We start from the raw sequence: 15,901 nt of genomic DNA, 5'->3' as shown, positions 1-15,901 counted from the left end.
GATATAATGATTTTCTTATTATATTTATTTTAGAATGTGTGTCCATAAGTCCATTTAAACCAAACATTACTTATCAAATTTTGTTATAAGAATAGATATAAAATGTCTTTAAGTCCAACTAAATTTCATATTTGTTAAAAAAATTCTCTCACCCAGCCATGTTATATTCTTTGGTCTTGATTGGATAGACTTTTCATAATATTATTATCAGTTTTTTTATCAGTAAAAATGGAAAACATATATAACAAAATATTTATTATATTATAATTCAAGTATTATACTTAATTAACTGAGCTAAATTAATCCCATGTCCCTTGGTTTATTAGATTACAGGAAACAAATGAATAAATTTAAAATTTTAAGGACCTATTTATAAAGTTTAGATTATATGAACAGTTGAGTAAAAAAAAAGATTATATGAACCTGGATACTTGGATTTTATTCGAAAAATAGAGATCTATAAAATAATTCAACTTGAATATATTAATAATCTAACATGTGAAATAAATTATTATTTTACTGTGTACTAATAGATGTCACAATGTAAAATTACAGAACGAAATTTGTTATGTTTTAATTGAAACTCTTGCAAACTAGTATTAGATCAACATTTATCTTTAACTAACACCATTTGATTGACAGATTGAGAGATAGAGAGATGTCAAATTGTGTATGGGAGAGGGAAAGAAAGCACTAGCTTATTAATACCTTAAAAGATGTTATAACTTTTTCTTTAAAAAATGGAATTCTCTAGACTAGAATGTTAGCATTTGAATTTACCTGAAGTTTTGTTTTAAAAATATGGCCAACACCCGTTGAACTTCAGTTTTGAACTGAGCATCAAAGTTAGTGGCTATGAAATATTAGCGTAATAAAACTGTAAGACATTAAGATACATTATCCTGAAAACCAAAGAAAGTTATCAATAATTATTTTCAGTACTGCAATTATTATGAATTTTATAAAAATAAGAGTAGAAGTAGTTGTTGTCTTTGTTGGATGAGGAAGGAGAAATTATTAGGGGTCTTCCATAATTATGTTATTTATGGATAATTTAATATTTTAAATTTATTAATATCTCTTAATTAAGGAAATAAAACAATTAGTTCTTTTTAGATAATTATTAAATATATCTTTAATTTAGTGAATATATTTAATTTTCCATAAAAGAATTTATCTAGGCGTAACTATAATCAAATGGATGTTGAACACAGTGATCAGGATCCTAGTGATCCTAGCCACAAGTTTGAGGTTACTTATTCTAATTGATTATAAAATTAATAATTTATCGGGCAGTTAGTTAAATCTTATGTCATAACTATTTCAACCTGATTTGAAAATCTTATTTTAAGTTAGTGGCTAAAATTTATGTTTTGCACTTCGACCCACACACCTACCACAAAATATAAAACATAAATATTAATTTAAACCAAAATAATATGCAAATTATTTGTCTCAATTGATAAATTAACCGTTGTGAGAAAACTCCAAAAACAAAGTAATGCCTTCATTTTTTTTTTTGCTTTTTTTCTTTTTACTTTTTCATAACCGTTCAAATTTCTATCATGTTTTTCTCTAGCTTTAGCATTGGTTCAAGTATTTAAACAACGGAGTGGGGAACAAGAAAAGGTTTTTAATTTAATTTTATTCTATGAAGATATATAATAGATCACTTTTGCATTGTAAAAGAGTAAAAAAAATATAGGAATTTTGTTAATTGTTGTTTTAATAAAAGAAGTTGTCAAAATATTAATAAATAAAACTTATTATTATTATTATAATTATTACGGTGAAAATATTCAATAATAATTAAATGTTACAATTTTTAATATAAAAAAAATAAGTTTTTGGCCATCGTCCTTAGCGTACCAAATCTGTGATAACTTCTATACCGTTATTGGGGGGGAAATTTCCAAGGCAATTGGAGAGGAACTAAGAAATTACAACGTTTTCACATGCATTCACGTATAAACAAATTCATTCATTAGCTAAAGTGCGAAAGTTTAAGCCCTAATAAAATTAAAATAAGAAAGGATTATTGGAAGCCACCATTGATCATGATTAATTATAGTACATAGTACTGATGGATGCCAGGCTGACCTAACTGTATGGGAAGCCACCATTGACCAAAATGGTTGGTCCTCTTTACAGAGTAGCTTGGATTAGAAATACGTGGTGGACTTAATTTTCCAACCACCCTGATAACATCAACATATATGGAGCAGCAAATATTAACATTAATATTAGGCTAGTGATGATGAGAATTAAAGGGGAAAAAGGATGTGGAGGGAGATTATATGGTGAGAATTGACATGCAAATATGCAATGCCGCCCCTCCTCTAATTCAGTGCATATTCAGGTTAATCCTATTGTTTTACTCATGTACCTTGTGCATAATTATTTGATAATCAAATTAATGAATGACTTGTGAACGTCGTATATATGATATTGGTTTTTCGAATATAAAATGTGATGTTGTGGCCGAGAGAGCACCGTGTGTTGAACACTTTGTGATGGATATATAAAATCATTTTCTCTATTGGTTAGTATGTGTAACTTTAGATTTGAGAATGACTATTTCGCTGGACGGTGGCTGTATTAGAAGTTTTAAAATTTGAAAGTGCAACTCCATGAGCTAAGCTTTGCACTTTTAGAAGCATTGATTGTCTTGGCTTGTGTATCTGATACAGGGGGTTTGTTTGTTTCTTGAATGAAAAAATATTTTTGATTAAAAAATTCTAGAAAAACAGATTAATGTTGATTTTCTTTTATGTTGAATGTTATACCGGATTCGAACCTAGTCCCTTATGAGATTGTCTTACAAAAATTATCATACGGACCAAAAATACTCATGCCTAATATTGATTTTGGTTGTACAATAAAATGAAGATTTAAGAGGGAAAAAAATCCAAAAAAAAAATATCATATATATATAAAGATATGTTTAATTTCTATTTTCAATGCATCATTCCATTCCATGTGACTCACACCCTTGAGCTAGGACTTATGACCACAAAACACAAGAAAAGGATGGGAAAACATCTCTATGTTTTACTTTTTTTTTTTAGACATTTGTATTAAAATAATTTTACAAATTTAATAGATTTTGAACGATAAATTGATTGTTGAGTAGCATAGAACTTATTTAGGGTCCAACTGCTACAAGCATCCTCCTGGTCAGTGGAAATGGGTGTACCTGTAAAGGTTCGAACGCTCAAGCTAGTAAAAGTGTAAAACATGATTGTGCCTAGAATGATGGAAGCACTTCAATTCAAGTATTCAACTTTTCCAGCTTAGCACTCTTATTGTAAGTATAATTCCTACATGACTCAAATAGTCAAATTTGTAAGGATTTTGTTTCCAACTTCTGACTTCTGAGTATTAAAATTGAACATTCCTATACACCTTCCACCCACATTTCCAGCCCCTACATTATACAGAACATAACTGTTGATTTGAATTCATGCACATCCTATTGTATTTTTTAATGAACACCCACTTGAACCATTATAACCTTAGCTTGCAATCGAGTTAAATACAGCCCAAGTTTAAAATATAATCTTCCATAAGGATAAACAACTGCAATTCGATGGAAACCTATAAGGCTCTTAGATGGATTGACATTCCAAAACCCATCAAAAACCACATGCCACATTAGAATAACAGAAAGTCAGAAACATTGCACATGTACATTCCAAATACAATGCAAACTGCAACTAAAATCCAAAAACAGAAGACATCAATTATTTGTAACGACTAACTTTAATGTTCTATTTTTCGTAAAATAAATAAAAGAATTTTATTTAAAAATTAATAGAGTTTTTAGAAATTAAATAAATGAGAGGAAAGGATTTTTGTTAATTAAAATAAGGAATTTATAGTATTAGAAAATAAATAGAGAAAAATGATGTTTTAGAAAATAAAAGAATGTTTTAATTGGTTATTTATTTAATGAAAAAGTAAAATAGAGTTTCTTTTTATAAAATACTAAAATAAAGAAAAATAGAGTAAATAATAAGTTCAGATGACCCTAATTATAAATAGAGACATATTAGATCAATTTTTACAATTATGATATGTCTCTACACTCCTTCTTCCTCCCAACTTTGTTCTCCCTTCTTCCTCTCCCAAAACTCTTTCTTTTTCTCGCAACACCCAAACTTGTCCCAATAAAACTATGATTTCAAACTCTTTAACCGTTGGACCGCCCTGAAATATGAATATCACCTTCGGAACTCATTTTCGCACATTTCCACTATTGGGATTTTGCGAAATAATGTTTGTAGAGAGAGAAATGTCCCTCGCATGGAGACAGTAAAATTGAGGCTTCAATCTATTCTCCTTCTTTTTAACACTTGAAAACCCTAACAGAGCAATCAGAGTAAAAGTTTGAGGAATCTTAGGGAACTGCTAGAGACGCCACCGGACTACACACATGAGCTAACAACTTAGAGGCAAGGAATGAGTTTATCACAATGAGGATTAGAATGAACATGTGTAGGGATCTTTAGTGGATCAAATTGAGATTTATTTTGGCATATTTACTGTATTATAATTATGCATTTATGATTATACACAAGGTTTTATGTTTGATGGGCCAATTGATGCCCTAATGTGAATTGGTTGATAAAATTGAGTTCTTTTGATATTTTCGTGTTTTTGAACCTATGATTTTGATATGATTTTGTGAAATTATTTGAGGGGTTTTACTCCCCATGTTATGAGAAGCATTTATGTATAATTTGTTTGTCTTTTGGACAAGATTTACTAGATTACCATGAAAATTAGATTGTTGGAAACGTTCTTTGTCATGTTTTGGTCTCATAAGCTTATTACGTGTTGATGATTATAACGCATATATATGTATATGAATTGTTAAAATAAATTAGGAATTAATAGTTCAAATAATAAAATTAAATTGAAGGAAATTAATATATTAAGATTCAACGATAAATACTTTCAATGCATTTTTAGTTTATTTATTTATTAACTCTTTTTAATTGAAAATAATATAGTTCGATTTAATATATACATATTTTGTGCCATGCAAATATTAATACCGTATAATGTTTATATGATTCATGAGATGTGATAACATGTTGCATTGGGATTATAACATTGTGATTGAGATTGGGTGTGTGTAATAAATTGAGTATGTGTTAAATTGTAGAATATATGTGTATTGAGATTTTGTACGCATTGAGTTATGAGATATGAAATATACAATCACACAATTGTAAGACCCTTTAAAGGCGACAAGTTAATGCGCGACAAATATCATGATGGGATCTATTGTGGGAACCCGACGAGTTGAATCATTTTGAGGCACGACAAGTTAAAATTATTTTGAAAATAATTAAGTAGTTATGTGTATTGCATAGTACAAACTCCAGTGGCACAAATAAGATTTTAAATATTTGTTTTAATGAGATGATTAGTCATATGAACATAACATATTAATGTTATTACTATGTGATATGTATATGATGCATGAGGCGCGATAACGTGATGTCTTAGGATTATGAAAGTGTGATGAACTATGTGTAAGTAACAAGTTGAGTATGTGTTAAATTGTGAAATCACACGTGTATTAAGATTTTGTATGCATTGAGTTGTGACCTATCAACCATAAAATCACACGACTGTAAAACCTTTTAAAGGCGACAAGTTAATGCACGATCAATATTGTGATGGGATCCACTGTGAGAACCCGACGAGTTGAATCTCTTTAAGGTATGTCGAGTTAAAATTATTTTGAGAACAATTGAAGAATTGTGTGTTTTGTATAGTTCATAGATAGAGTTTATGTGTTAAAATCTTTTCTGGGTTACACCTGAATTGAGAGGGAGAGGCTCTGACAGACTTTTCGGAGTCTAGGCCTTGGGGGTAGATACACCCGATTTGAGTGTTCTTTTAGGCATATGCTGATCCCACATGGTTGGAGTATTTTTGCAAAATAACGTGATCTTGACTAGTTTCCCTATGATTTTACCTAGTGAAAGTGGCATGACTTACCAATGTGTGGTTTGTCTTGTCATATACTCCTAAGCGGTCAACAAGGTTTTTCACTAACATGGTACCACATTACATATAGGATTGAGTCATAGTATATTTTTTGCATAACGTCTGTATAATTATCATTGTGACTTGTTACGTGGTGGTGAGTAATGAATTATGAGTGTGAGATGTTGTGTTATACTTGAGATGTGTTATTCTGAACATGTGATTAATGTGAAGATGTGGAATGTCATTTTGTGATTAAATCCTTGGGACAAGTGATGTCACTAAATGAGTGGTAAAATGATGTGAATTGTGTTAAGTTGAGCTTGTTATACTTATATTATATATATGTGCTTTCAATTATCTCTACCTGTTTAGGAATGTGATAACTCACTCCCTGTGTGATGTTTGTGTTTGGATCCTGTGATGATCTCAAACCTTGTGTTCATGGGAGCAGATGGTTAGGTGGATGGCTTTAAAGAACCTCGTGCTACAAGACGCTAAAACATAATACTCTGATAGAATGTGACATTGGGGCATGAGTTTCTGTATTAATTGCATAAAGTTTTGGACATGTGGTTTTTATCATTTTTGTTTCACATATTGAGTCTTTAGTTCATTCTCTGGAGTTTTTGATAGCTTTGTTTTGAGCCGAAAATGTTTTCATACCCTTAATTGATAACTTTTTAATTTGGTGATTAACACAAATGTGAACCTTTTATTCACGTGAACTCCTTTATGTTTATTGAATAAAATCATTTTATGTGATTCCAGAATTTCATATATTTTATTATATAAATATGTATATTAGGGTAGAGGATATCACACTAGCAAATAATAGTATTCAAGCAAATAATAGCAAATTTTCAAGTTTACAACTTCAAACAATTAGACCTGATCATCTTTACCCAAGCATATAAATGAACATGTCCATTTCCTATGAGAAAGGCAGTGAATCACTACTTAGCAAACAATTACACCAGTCATAATTTGTAAGCCACATATCCTTAATCATTCCTTATACATGTTTACTAATACATTATCAGGAAATGCATAATACAATGCAGCAATGTCTGAAGTTATAAGGTTGATTTGGTGGTTGGGAAGAGGGTTAAAGAATTGAAGAGAAGTTGTGAGTTTGAATCCCTCCACTAACATTCTAACATAAAACTAACAATTAACATTGGCTGATAAAAAAATTATGCAGCAATGTGCAACAGGGAACTCATGATAAAAAAAAAGTTCAAGTACAAATAATGGATTTTCCACAACAATCGTCAACAATGGAAGAAAAAACTATACAACCCAACTCCTAGCCCTCTAGAGTCACAAAAATGAAACACATAATTGATAATAGGATGAAACTGACATTGACTGAATTCATAACATCATGGTGGTGGATGCTTTGGTAAAATCACCATTCAAAAATCTCCATTTTTCATTATTTGTCATTCAGTATCAACACCCTTTTATCTCCTCTTGACTGTGTCTAAACTCATTGTCAATGTAGTATTCAAGTTCAAATATAAATGTTATGTTGCCGATATAATCACACTCTTCACTTATTTTGTAAAATTCGTTGAGATCATGATACCAATATAGCAAGTGATCTGAAATTAAATTTTTGAAATATATATATCATTCCCGTCCCAACCACTTTGTGTGCCATCTTGATAGATGGAACACTGATACCTAATTGCATCCACCAAGAATCGTTTGTTTCCCTCGGAAAAAAGGTTGCAACAAATGAAACCACACAATTGAAATATTGGAATATAAGGAATACTCCCTTTATTCTTAATTAAATTAGAATTTTTCAACTAATTTACATCCCTTAAAAAAGTAATTAACTTAGTTAATTATATTAAATTTATCAATTATTTGTATTATCATTTCATTATGTCTCTATCGACTTAATTATTTTTCATTTATTTTTGGAGAAAAGATAATTAAGTAAAGATATGCAGAGAAAAAAATAATTAATACATTTAAAAATTAAAAAAGGTTTGACAAATAAATTTTGAAAAAGGATCTTATTTATAATTAAGGAAAAAGGAAGTTGTTACTCAACTCTCTCCTTTACAAAATACCCACACTCATTCGTGATACGGTCTCCTAGGAACATGAAATACTCCCGCGAAATAATTTGCAATCTGTCTACATGTGTTATTGAAAGTACCCTTAAGTTGAACTCAACATCTTTTCCATGGTTTTCATAACACTGGACAAACAAACAAACCAAATTGTTGAAGATTCGGTGTTAACTAGCGATATAGCCATTGATATATAAACGAGGTTAAGTCTCACTTTACAAAATAAATTTTATAAGATTGAGTTAAACTCTCCTTTTCTTGTTTCAATGAGTTTACAAGTGTCAAGAAAATTTGAAGCACATTGCAACCTACCTTGGTTCAATGAGTTTACAATCGTCTAGGAAACTGGAACTTGGATTCATTGAATATAAATTTGAAGCACATTGCAACCTACCTCAAATTGGTAATCAGAATCTAAAAGAAAATTTGCCATATTTTTTGCAACAGAAATCTAAATGAATTTGTCGTTAGATGAAAGTCTCTGTCTGTATTATAAATTGGAGAAGGAGGGAGCATGAGATCCGTCAAAATGAACCATAACTCTGGACCAACCCGGCCGAAATAAAATTACAATTTTTTGTTAGTTTGAATTGAGAACTAGATCTGACCCCCCATTAGGACTACTGAATCCGTGATAAATCAAGTTGGTTCACCTAACCCACTTAAACACAAGATGCATGCATTATCCAAAATGAATTGGACCTAAAAGCATCTTTGGGTGGCTTTTTGGGCATGATAGCAACAAAGAAAATTTCTGGTGGAGCGATGAAATGCATAAAGATAAAAAAAAAAAAAAAAAAAAGGAATGACAAAAGAATTAAAACACCAGATGACAAAAATCTTCTCTCGCCGTTCGCAACCCTTATCCCCAAGGACATCCGAAAATAAGCCAAAATATGCACCCAAGCAGAGGAAAAAACTAAAAAATTATGTTCCCTAACAGGACCAATTGTCATCAAGCTAGTTAAACTTCTCTAGAGTAATACGCGGATTTAATAAATTCGTAAACAACCATAGGAAAAAATAGAACACAAACGAGATTAATTGATTTAATATTGCAAAACGTATAAAACAAAAGCTTAAAAGAACTTACATTTAAATAACATCTCAGAACTTCAATTTACAATACGTACAGCTGCCTTTCTCCATATACTAAACCTTCTGTCCTAGATTTATTTTAACTAGTGAAAAATTTAGTAATTTTCCACTTCATTTATTTTATTTGCTCATCACGAAGAAACAGTTCAAGACTTAAAATAACAATGCATACCCAGCAAGAAATATTAAATTAACACAAACACCAGATACTGCTGAAAAACTGATATTAAGTCCCACACTAAATCACTCCCAACAGTTTCTGAAACTAGAGAGCAATACCAATGGAACAATTTGGCTTTGTCCCACAATTCCAACAGTGAAGCATTATCATTGTCATCGAAGATTTACCACCATCCAACTACAATTTGGCTTTCCATAAAGGATAACCAATTGAAATTCCATCAAATTCCATAATAGAGACATCACATTTACTAACAAGAGAAAGGGATAAGATCTATTCTCAGCAAATAATCACCAGTCACAAATTGTACACCAATTTCACAATTCTTTAATCATTCACTACGCATGTTTGCTTGTGCAATATTGGGAAATGCATAACATGTTACACTAATGTTTCAGTGCAGAATATGGATTTTCAGGAGTCAACAAAAAGTAAAAAACAAAGGCTTGTCATTAAATGATACAGAAAATTCATAACACAACACGTACAAAAATCAGCTCTTGATATGATCAACAAAAAGAAAAAAAAATCGGGTGCAAAAAAAGGGATTTTTCACATCCATCATCAACCATGCAGGAAAAACACATAAAACCAAAATGTCACTTAATAATTACCAGTTTAATAACAGTACCAATTACCGGACAGGGTTTTAAAAGACACCACCCAACATGCATAACATCACCATCGCAAAATATTATTAAAAGATTTCAAACAATTTAAGAAATTCAACAGAATCAGTTAGCGGGGGTATGATGTTCAGTACAGAACTGATTTGAGCTCATTATAAATAAACTCCAGATGATACTCTGTAAAACTTATTTAAGAGGGCTATGATGTTCCTACAACTCCTTTCAACTAATCTCAGTGAAGATCAAGTTCAAGTTCATCAAAATCAAAATAAACTAAAAGATAAGCAATTGTATATTCGAATTCAGAAGACAACATCTGACTCCAAATGCCATTGGCAATGTTTTCAACAACCCCTACAGTCACAACTCACAATATGTATGAGACACAGTTGCCAACAGAATATCCTAAATTAATTTGCAGACACTCATGCGTAAAATATACAACCAATAAAAAAAATAAGGAACAAGAACTAAACAAGCATTAGCAAAATAAATTAACTGTCCAAAAAAACAATTCAATTAAACCTAGCAACCCTCATTCCTCTCCTCAGGAGTGTGATGACAATCCCAACTTACCTAGCAAAAAACTCACATGGCAATAAAAGGGGCTAACATATATGCGCATAATAAGCTAAAAATCCATTGGCAAAATTATATCAAAAAACATATCATACTGTGAGCAGAGAAATAAACTAATCAGCCCATAATAATACCTCTCGAAAGCATCATCTAAATTATCCAAAACAGTAAAATAGCCTTAAACAAAACGTTCAATAGTTTCCCCAGATTTATATTTAAAAAACACGAAACAAACATAAGAGAGAAGGAAAAAGAGAGAGAAACAAAGTCTTCTTCCTCAATCGAGAGGGACCTCAACATCACCATCGGAAATCTCCTGCTGCAAGTCCTTTGGATCCTTTCCATCAACGGTGCAACCAACCGAAACGCATGTTCCGAGAATCTCCTTAATGGAGCCGCTGAGGTCCTTGGCCATGGACCTCGGCCTCATAACCCTAGCGATCTCGATGACGTCATCGAGCGAGATGTTGCCGTTGTGCTTGATGTTCTTGGTCTTCTTGCGGTCACGCTCGGGCTCCTTGAGGGCCTTGATAACGAGGGCGGCGGCGGAGGGGACCACCGTGACCTTCGCCTGACGATTCTGAACGGTGAGCTTGACGGTGACGCGGAGGCCCTTCCAGTCCTTGGCGGTTTCTTTGGCGATGTCTTCTCCGATCTTCTTGGGGGAGAGACCGAGGGGACCGATCTTCGGGGCCAGGGAACTCGCCGCGCCGACTTCGCCGCCGGTAACGCGGACGAAGACGTCGACTATCTGGGAGGGGTCGAACTTCGGCGGCATTGTGGAGAGGTGATGATCGAAGAGGAAGAGGAGTGTTAGGGTTTGGAAGCTAGAAAATGAGGCGAAGCAGACTGTAAAAACAAAGAGAGTATTATATATATTGAGGATTAGGGTTTTTGTTTATTCTTAAAAAGCTTCTATTTGGGTCTAATTGGGCCGGATCCACCTACTCTTAGATGTTGCTTCTTGTACTCCTTGTATTATTTTCTGCACTTTTCATTTTGTATTTCCAAATTGACTAATTACATTTCGTAATAGATTTTTCGTTATCTAATGAAAAGTGCAGAAAATAATAATGAGAGTGCTGAAAAATTTATTCCCACTATTTTTCTATATTGAGAAATTGAAGTTCCGGCTCATTGAAAATTGGATTTTTTGTTTTAATTTATACAATTACTATTTACACTCTTTTATTACCAACACACTTTACTTTCCATTTTTTTATTTTTTTTTCCAACCTACCCCATTAAATACACTCCGCCTCCATCTCTTTCTCCTTTTCATATTAATCTTCAAAAAAAAGGCATTCCCCTTTTGATAACTCTCCTTTGAAAGAAAAAAAAAAAAAACAAGCTCATCTCATACACACTTGTTTATCCTTCTTCCTACATGCCAACTTTTGAAACTCCATGCCAATAATGAATATTGATGATCCAATCTAAAGACAAACCCTTGGGAATGCAAAAAAAATGATGAATCACGCAGTCACACACCTTAGCAGATTTTCTACATAGAACCAAGTGTTCATTAGGGAAATTAAGGGGAAAAGAATGTTTTGTAACACTCCTAATTGTTAACTTTTCGGCAAATCACACTCTATAGAAATTCACACTGTGATACTTTACATTGCGAAACTTCACTCAACGTTCTTGTTGCCTCGAATGCTCTCAAGATCAATGATTATCGTCACAAACCAATATGAGACTTTTCAGCATGCTTTGACTTCACTCACGTTTTTCCTAAAATTTTCCAAAAGGTTATTCATCTCATAATTGCTCAAAGTCAAACATGTTTGATTGTGGTGTTCTTAAGTGATGGGCTATCAAAAAGTAAGTGCATCTTATTGGTATAAATAGTATCAATTAATTATTTTAAGCCATCGTCAATTATACAGTTCCATACCTACACAACCTTTAGGTCTCTCTCATTTTTGTGTAATTCATTTGGAGTGTTACATGCCCACCAACTTCTATTCAGTTCATTCTCAAACCACACCTACTGGAAGACAAGTTTGCTTTTATATTATTTGTAACATCCATGATTGTCGACTTCGCAACAACTCTCATAATACGACACTTCAAATAGTGGTATTCCACTCAACTCCTTGTAGGTCAGAACCATCCATCAATAAGAATCCTCCATAGGTAGTCCTTTATGAGACTTTAATAATTTGTTTCAACTATTTTCAGGTTCAATGATTGTCTCTACAAATTAACACGAGACTTTTTAGCGTGTTTTGTTCTCACTCACATATTTTTTGGGAACACATCTCATAATGTTACCCATCCAATAACTATTATAAGTCAATCACACTTAAATGTAAAATTCTTAAGTGATAGACAACTAAAAAGTAGATAAATCTTATTAGTACATGTAGTATCAATTAATTTCTTTAATTTATCGTCAATTGTACAATTTCATATTTGCACAACCTCTAGATCTCTCGTTTCTAGTATGATTTGTTTAGGATGTTACAATGTTCATCTATTCTCTGATCCGGATCTTGGCGGTTAAGGACATTCACAATTCAATTTAGAAGGAAAGGGGTTTTCACCGTCACTCATTCCACCGTGGTCTCACGAATTCAATGTTTGGGATGGACCGAGGGACTATATTTACAGGGGTAGTTAGGGGAAAAAATAATAATGGGAAGGGGGAGTGCCTAAGTAGTAAGGGGGAGTTGAAATAATAACTGGGGGAGTGCCTAAGTAGTTTGGGGAGTGGAAATAATAACTGCCTTAATTTATTGATGTTCCGCTGTTTGATGAGTTTCGGCCCATAACCAAAACAAATGCTATAATCAATCAATTAATTTTGATATTATTATGAGTTAATCAAAAGAAATATTTGAATAAATCAATTAATATTTGTTTGTTTCACACTTCAAATTTTTTTTTATTTTTAAACATTTTAGGATTCTCTCATCATCTCTCTTAAAAATATTTATTGTGTTTTTATTTAAATATTCTTTATTTTCTTTTCCTGATGTATGATTCTACATTCTTTATTTTTTTTTAAAAAATCTTTAAATTTTATCTAATGCTTAACACATGACATTTGTTTGTGGATACTATTTATCAACTTTTTTTCATTGTTCGACTACTGAGACGGTATAAAAACCTTTTAGAATGACCATGTGATACGGGTGAGAATAATTTGTACGAAATCTTATGTCCAAATTTTCTTTTTAGGGACCACAAGGTGGAACGAACATGAGTAATAGTGTAATACCAAATAATTTTTTCTATAGTGTTTAGTAAATATAATTTGTTTGTAAATATTATTTTATAGCTTATAATCCTTCAATTATTAAGATGATATGAAAAAAAAATTAAATGAAAGAAAAAACATAATCCCTATACGAAAATAAAGTTTGAAATCTTTTGTTTTAAATTTTAGATCAAACTGATAAATTTAAAAAATAAAAAATAATTAGATCAAATGTTTTTTTCTTTAAAATTGATTTAATCTAATTTGCGAACAATATTTGCATGCATATACACGGTGATTTTTCCAAATACCCATGTTAGGAACAAATTATTAAAACTGTAAAGTGACCCACTTGGATCGGTATGGTTCGGATCATTATCCAATGCTTTTGAATTTTTATTCGAAAGGGAAAAATAGGAGAAGGCAGAAACTATACAGATTTAAGCAAGTTTGGCTGGAGGATGAAGAATGTGAGCATATTGTGAGTTCCTCATGGTCGAATGGTGGTAGTATTGCATCAAATTCGTTACGGGTTGTGGGAGAATGAAAAATTTGGGAATCTCAGGAAACAAATTAAAGAGGGGAAGAAGAAGCACAGAAAAGCCTCACAATTGATAGGATCCAGGATGAGAATGGGATTTGGGTGGATACTCTGGATGTTCAAGAGGTGGCAAGCTTTGTAGGGTGCAGAATTGATTCCCATATGTCAGATATCTTTAATGTGGCTTTCTCTGCGGAGGAAGGAGGGAAACTTTGAAGCAAATGCATCCTACAAAAGCTCTAGGGCCTGATGGTACACCGGTCTTGTTCTATAAGCACTTCTGGGAGGTGGTCGGTGAGGATGTCTCAAGAATTGTCGTAGATATTCTTAATGGTGCAACAGACCCAATAGGTATTAATCAAACTTTCATTGCTCTGGTAACTAAAATTAAGAATCCTAACTAGGATGGTGATTTTAGGCCTATTAATCTTTGCAATGTTGTTTTTAAGATTGTTACTAAAACAATTGCAAATAGATTAAAAAAAATGCTTGGGATAGTGGGGGAGAGTCAAAGTGCTTTTATGCCTCATGTGCATATTACTGATAATGCTCTCATTGCTTTTGAGTGTCTTCATTACACAAGGACAAAAAATGATGGGAAGAAAGGTTATTTTTAGCTTGACATGTCTAAAACCTATGATAGAGTGGAGTGGGTGTTTCTGAATGAAGTGTTAGAATCTATGGGCTTTTCTCGTCGTTGGGTTGAGCTAATTATGAAGTGCGTTAATTACCATTGTCTCATTTTTTGTTTTTGTAATTGACAGCCCCCATTCTGAGTTTAAACCTCGTAGAGGACTAAGATAAGGGATCTTTTATCTCCTTATTTATTCATTTTGTGTGTAGAAGCTTTATTAGCTATGCTACAAAAAGCAGTTGAACAACAAGTTATTCACGGAATGAAAGTGGCTCTTTTTGCCCCAATGATTTCACATCTTTTTTTTTTTTTTGTTGATGATAATATTATTTTTGCCAGAGCAAATTATGAGGAGATATCTCATATAGCCAGGATCCTCGAAACTTATGAGGAGGCTTCTAGGCAAAGGATCAATCTCAACAAATCTAAACTCATGTAGCCAAAATATGTCTAGTTCTAGTTTTGAAGAGTTGTCCAATCAATTAGGAGTAAAGGCAATGAAGAACCATAAGAAATATTTGGGCCTTCCTACTCTAGTAGAGAGGTCTAAAACTCAAATGTTCAAGTTTGTTAGAGATAGAGTCTGAAAGAAACTCAAAGAGGGGAAGGAGAAAGCTTTATAAAATTAGGAAGGGAATTTTTTATTAAATGAGTGGTCCAAGCTATTCCTTCTTATGTCATAGGGTGTTTTCTATTGCCTCAATCTATTTGTGATATGAGAGCCTAACATCTCATTTCTTTTGGGGGAGGAGACACTGACACGAGGAAAATTCATTGGATGAGCAGGAAGAAATTGGCCAAAAACAAGTTAGAAGGTAGGTATGGGTTTTCGTTTTGTGAGATCTTTTAACAAAGCTCTTTTTGCAACACAAGCTCAGAGAATTGTCACAAATGATCTCTTGTTAAGTCAAAAGACATTTATGTCTTAAAGACAAATT

The 15,901-nt window shown here is 32.3% G+C and overlaps 1 protein-coding gene across 1 annotated transcript; it reads right to left on the bottom strand.

Moving 5' to 3' along the window:
- Positions 1-10,619: 10,619 nt before the first annotated feature.
- Positions 10,620-11,447, bottom strand: LOC114377212 (60S ribosomal protein L12). The gene has a single exon (XM_028335634.1). It carries the CDS (start codon positions 11,356-11,358, stop codon positions 10,858-10,860), a length of 501 nt encoding a protein of 166 aa, XP_028191435.1. The 5' UTR covers positions 11,359-11,447; the 3' UTR covers positions 10,620-10,857.
- Positions 11,448-15,901: the final 4,454 nt, after the last annotated feature.

The sequence above is a fragment of the Glycine soja genome, chromosome 11 (genome assembly GCF_004193775.1).
Source record: "Glycine soja cultivar W05 chromosome 11, ASM419377v2, whole genome shotgun sequence".
In the NCBI taxonomy this organism is placed as follows: Eukaryota; Viridiplantae; Streptophyta; class Magnoliopsida; order Fabales; family Fabaceae; genus Glycine; species Glycine soja.
This window is presented reverse-complemented; position numbering and strand designations above follow the sequence as displayed.